The sequence below is a fragment of the Pinus tabuliformis genome, chromosome 6, assembly GCF_031772625.1.
Source record: "Pinus tabuliformis cultivar Carrire ecotype Pingquan chromosome 6, CPIR1, whole genome shotgun sequence".
Classification (NCBI taxonomy): domain Eukaryota; kingdom Viridiplantae; phylum Streptophyta; class Pinopsida; order Pinales; family Pinaceae; genus Pinus; species Pinus tabuliformis.
The window spans coordinates 429,505,069-429,510,256 of record NC_142292.1 but is presented as its reverse complement, the minus strand read 5'-3'; the positions used below and the strand labels follow the sequence as shown (position 1 = coordinate 429,510,256).

Genomic DNA, 5,188 nt, shown 5'->3' with positions numbered 1-5,188 from the left:
CTCCATTGAAACTCCCCTTGAGGCAACTTCATATCCAAAATATTTTCAAAACAGTAACCTTCACAAGTTCACCCAAGACCACCTGATCCCAACCAACTTCAGTCTAGGGTTTCAGATAAAGTTCCACTAACCAACCAGCTCAAGAACTTTATATCTGGGAACGTCCTGCCTCCCTCTACAACATCCTGTCAGAGGTTTAGTTTTACATTCTCACTCCTCAAAGTTGCCTCAGGTAATGTCTATCCCCTCTTGGCTTCCTTTTTCCCATCTGAGATATTTATCTCTAGGGAAAGGAGTTTGGGCAGGCAACTACCTTTGCCCATAATTGTCTTCAATAGTTTTGGAATATGAAACTCAGTACAACATTACTTTCCCCATGATTTTATGGTTGACTATTTTCTTTTAAATAGAATTAGAACATTTATGTTCATAACTTATTCCCATTTGAGCTTTTAACATGGTCCATAGTCTGCGATGTAATTTTATGGAGTAACTCATGTGTTTACACATTACCAAGGGGTATTGCACTTAAACTATGAAATCCACACATAAACTAATTTCCTTAATTTATATATTTTTGTATTATAGCATAGTTGGAACAAGCTAATAACAATATACATATTATTTTCCAAGATATTAGAATTATCTGAAAACTTTAGGTTTAACCAAAAACTATTGTAAAATAAACAAAATTCAACTCAATGTTCTATAGGACAGAATTGGCCTTTTGATATTTGTTGGACCTCATCTCATTTTGATATTTGTTGAGCCTCATCTCATTTTGGAAGTTCCACTCACAAGAATGGGCCCTTGGAAGGACACTTGACCTGCACCATAATAAAAAAGCATTTATGGATTTAGATTTTCTCATTGATCATTTAAAAACATATAAAAGTATATTGTACACTCAAAATTATTGAAAAATATAAAACTAGATAATCATGACATATGTAAATCGACAATTTCCTTTATTATATTGAAAAATATAAAACTAGATAATTATGACATATGTAAATCAACAATTTCCTTTATTAATTGGATTTTCACAGGTATAGAAAAATTAATTGCAAATGAGAAATGAATAAAAAATAATAAAAATATATGAGAAATAATAAATGTATAAATTTTAATACGATATTCCTAATACCTTTTATTACAAGCTAAAGCTCAAAGTATGATTGAATTCTAAAGTGTTTGGTTGAGGAAAAGCTAAAAAAACCTATAATTAACATCTACAAAAAGATAAACTGATTCAAATATTATTGTAAGACTAACATTAGAAAGAAAAATAAATAAATAATTAATGTGATCTATCTCACCAAAATAAATATAATGAAGACAAAATGTCCCGTTAAACTTTACCCAAAAAAAATTTTGTTAGAAAAATGGAAACAATCCACATAACAAAATTTTAATATAAAAAAATGATAGCAATATCTATACAAAATTGAATTACTATATAAAACTATGTCAGTAAATTATAAGTCCGCATCTTCTTTTTCAAATATATATTTAAAATAACTCCGCATCTTCTTTTATCTGAAAATTAAGCTAAATTAAACATGTAGGAAAATGAAAGTAAAATATTGTAAAAAAGTCATACGAAATATAATGTACATTTTGATCAAAATATATAAATAAGTTTAATATGGTAGTAAGCTAATCAAAATATAACATCATATAAAATAGAATGTAACATGGAAGTAAACTTTTTGCATCAATATTTGAGCATCTTTAAATTGAATGAAAATGTCTGTGAAGATGGTATTTTTCATGTTAAGGAATTCAATTTTTAATGGTATAAATACCAAAGTTTTGAAGCTTCCGCTAGAAAGATAATTAGCATTAAATATATCATAGATCCGAAAAGGCGTGAATAAACACACTCCAAACGGAATGGGTTAGAGATATTTAAATATGCCAACAACTGTAGTAGACAGTTTTGACTGAAATGCGTGTTTGTTAAATACGCCAACAGGTATTTTGATGTTGTTAAAAATCTAGTAGGGATAGGCCAACAGGTACTGTGGTGATGTTAATGTTAAAATCTAGTGGAGGGGCATTCACCTCTCTAAATTATTAAGAAGCAATTCAACAATATAAATATTTTATCTTCTACGCACATTGTAAAAAGTGTTTGAAGCTAATTAAGGAAGACATAACACCATGCCTAATAGAATCAATTGAAAAGTTCTCAAGACTGCTATGCTATGTAGTATTACATTACCTGGAGGTTTCAGCAGTCTGATGACTGGTGCGATCCACCATTTGAATCTCCGAAGCACTCGATGAAGAAGATTGGTGAGAAGAAGATGGCTGCAAAGGTGTGTCCACAGGAAATGGGTATGGAGGAGTGGTAATGTCAACGTCTCCTTCTAACATCTGGACAACTTTGCTCATTGAGGGACGACGAGATGCCTTGAACTGTATGCACCAGAACCCAACTAAACTTAACCTTTTGGCGATGACTTGGTCTTCCTCTGACATGTCCTCTTTTCTTAGATTTTCGAACTCTCCCTTTTCCACTTGTTTAAAAGCCCACTCTGCATAGAAGAATTTACTTGAGTTGCTTTCTAGATACTTATAATCGATGTTCTTCCTTCGCCCCACCATCTCCGTAAGTAATATACCATAGCTATACACATCAGATTTATCAGTGACAACTCCATACAGCCTTGACCACATCTCTGGAGCAGCGTAGCCTACTGTTCCTCTATTGGCCACAGAGACGTGACTTTCCTCTCTGTGGGATATTTTGGCAAGACCAAAATCTGCAACTTTGGGCAAAAAGTTAGCATCAAGGAGAACATTGTGGGGCTTTATATCACAGTGCAGGATGCGATTTCTGCAGTCTTCATGTAGGTATGCAATGCCGCGAGCTGTACCAACTGCAATTGAAAACAACTGTTTCCAATCCATCTCTTCCTTCTGGTCTCCATGGATATACTTTTCCAAAGAGCCATTGATCATGTATTCATACACCAAAGCTCTTTTGCACCCCTGAGAACAATAACCCAATAGGCGCACCAGGTTAATGTGACAGGTCGTTCCCACTGTAGCCACTTCTGCAATGAATTGTTGCTCACTCTGTTTCGACTCATCCAAAATCTTCACAGCTATTAGATGTCCATTGGGAAGTTTTCCTCTATAAACTGTTCCAAAACCTCCTTTGCCAAGCTTGTGTTCCAAATTGTTTGTGTAAGTTATAATCTGACTATAGGAATATCTTGCAGGCGCTTGTGAGGAATAATAATTTAAGAAATTCTCAACGGAGAGAGGTCTAGAATCAACAGGGTCCATAAAAGCTCGAATGCTCTGCTGCTGCTCACGGGAATTCCTCTGACGGCAACAACTTCGACGACGAACCATAATGCAACAGACCACTACTATGCTAAACACAGCACATACTGCAACAAATATAGCTGGAAATAAAGTTGAAATGGTCATTAGAACATGAAAAAGAAGCATCCATAAAGAATGGATCAGTTTTAAAGACTAGCAATTTACCGGCCATGAACTTTGCAGATAACCTCTTTCCGTATTGTATTGCATGTCCTTCAGGCAAACAAAAAAGAAAGTGCTGAGTGAGATAATGTAACGCTGATAGCTAACACAACATAACGTAAAGTAGAATAGATATATCTATAGATGGATGTAGCGAAACACAAAAGATTCTCACCATCATTGCAATCATCGAAGTGGATATCACCATTAGGGCAAATGCAATATGTCAGATAATTGTGGCTGTTGCCATAAAGAAAATTAGAGAAGAATTGTGAGTAACATCTTCCCCCACTGGCTTTGCAAGAATCACATAAATCGTCGTGTATAGACCATTTAATTTGGAATCCTCTTCGGTGGAGTTGTTCGAAATCCTTATCCGCGCTAATATTGTAGCTTTTGTTTGTTGGAACCACTATAGGATAGTTGTCGCAACTTGAAATTAACAATAACAATATCTCAGGGTAAAAGTAACAATATCTGTTGCTTGCTGTGCAATCCAACCTGACGAGGGAGCGATTGAAGAATACATCGGGTGCTTGTTGTGTACAGTTGACAATTGTTCCGAGCGTGTCTGCATGAGAAAGATTGAAGAATCCACCTTTTGATAACCAATCGTAACTGCTAGAGTAATCGTAACTGCTAGAGTAATTGACCAGTTCAAGTGAAGGGTCAGATTCCAGTAGATTGTTATAAGAAGGGGTGATTTGGAGGGTTCCAGTAGAGTAAGAGGATTTTGAGATATCTCCAACTACTCTTAAGTCGATCGAAGATGATGAGTATAGCAAAATATCGTCTTCACAGATAGCATATAGAGGGCCACATTCGCCGAAGGGATATTGAACGGTGGAATTTCCACAAGTAAAAGGAGCGCAGTCTTTAAAGTATGGAAAATAAACATCACCAGTTGCAGAAGCAATAGAGGTAAAGAGGAGCAGCATGAGGAGGGAGTACCTCATTTTCTGATGCTCGAGAGGGAGTAGCGAAACAAATGAATTGCAAAGAGGATTGAAGAGCAATCCGCAGAGCAGAGAGTACAAGATCAACGGGGAATTGCAAAAGAGATGGATTCTTTCAACTTTAAGCAGGCTAGACAGAAGGCTCCAAGCAGGGTGCAACTTGAAAAATATCTAGAAGTATTAAATTTATTTTTTTAATATATTTATGGTCTAGCCAGGAAATTGCATTTATTTGACACAGAATCCGGGGTCTTAGATACGGGGAAATGAATAAATCGCTTACAATTTGATTTAAATAAATATAATAAAATATTTATAATTTTTAATATTATATACTATATTTGTTTTTAGGAAAGGGTTTTTTTTAGCTTTTAGCTTTCATAGTTTTTCGGTTGAGATTATATTTTATTATTATTGAAAATATGTTTTTAAATATATAAGTAGATTTAATATTTAAAAATGGTTAAAATATTTCGATTAGAAAAATTATATAGGTTAAATCTAAAATTTTAATATTTTTTTATTAAATTTTCAATACTTTTGATTATTCGATAGAGAAAAAATAAATTGTTAGTTTGTGTATTCTTACTTTACATGTGTGGTATATAATGTCATAATAATTCTCACTAATATATAATGTCATAATAATTCTCTTCATATTTAAGGATATGGATAATTAAGTTATTTATTTTACAAATTATTTTTATTTATAAATTAGAGAAAGAAAA

The 5,188-nt window shown here is 33.6% G+C and overlaps 1 protein-coding gene across 1 annotated transcript; it reads right to left on the bottom strand.

Annotated features, from left to right (window-relative positions):
* Nucleotides 1-2,223: 2,223 nt before the first annotated feature.
* LOC149259145 (LEAF RUST 10 DISEASE-RESISTANCE LOCUS RECEPTOR-LIKE PROTEIN KINASE-like 2.5) lies at nt 2,224-4,460 on the bottom strand. Its single transcript, XM_089453412.1, has 4 exons — nt 4,006-4,460; nt 3,680-3,744; nt 3,508-3,555; nt 2,224-3,422 (listed from the first exon to the last, which is right to left on the bottom strand). Exons 1-4 carry the CDS (start codon nt 4,458-4,460, stop codon nt 2,224-2,226), a joined length of 1,767 nt encoding a protein of 588 aa, XP_089309538.1.
* Nucleotides 4,461-5,188: the final 728 nt, after the last annotated feature.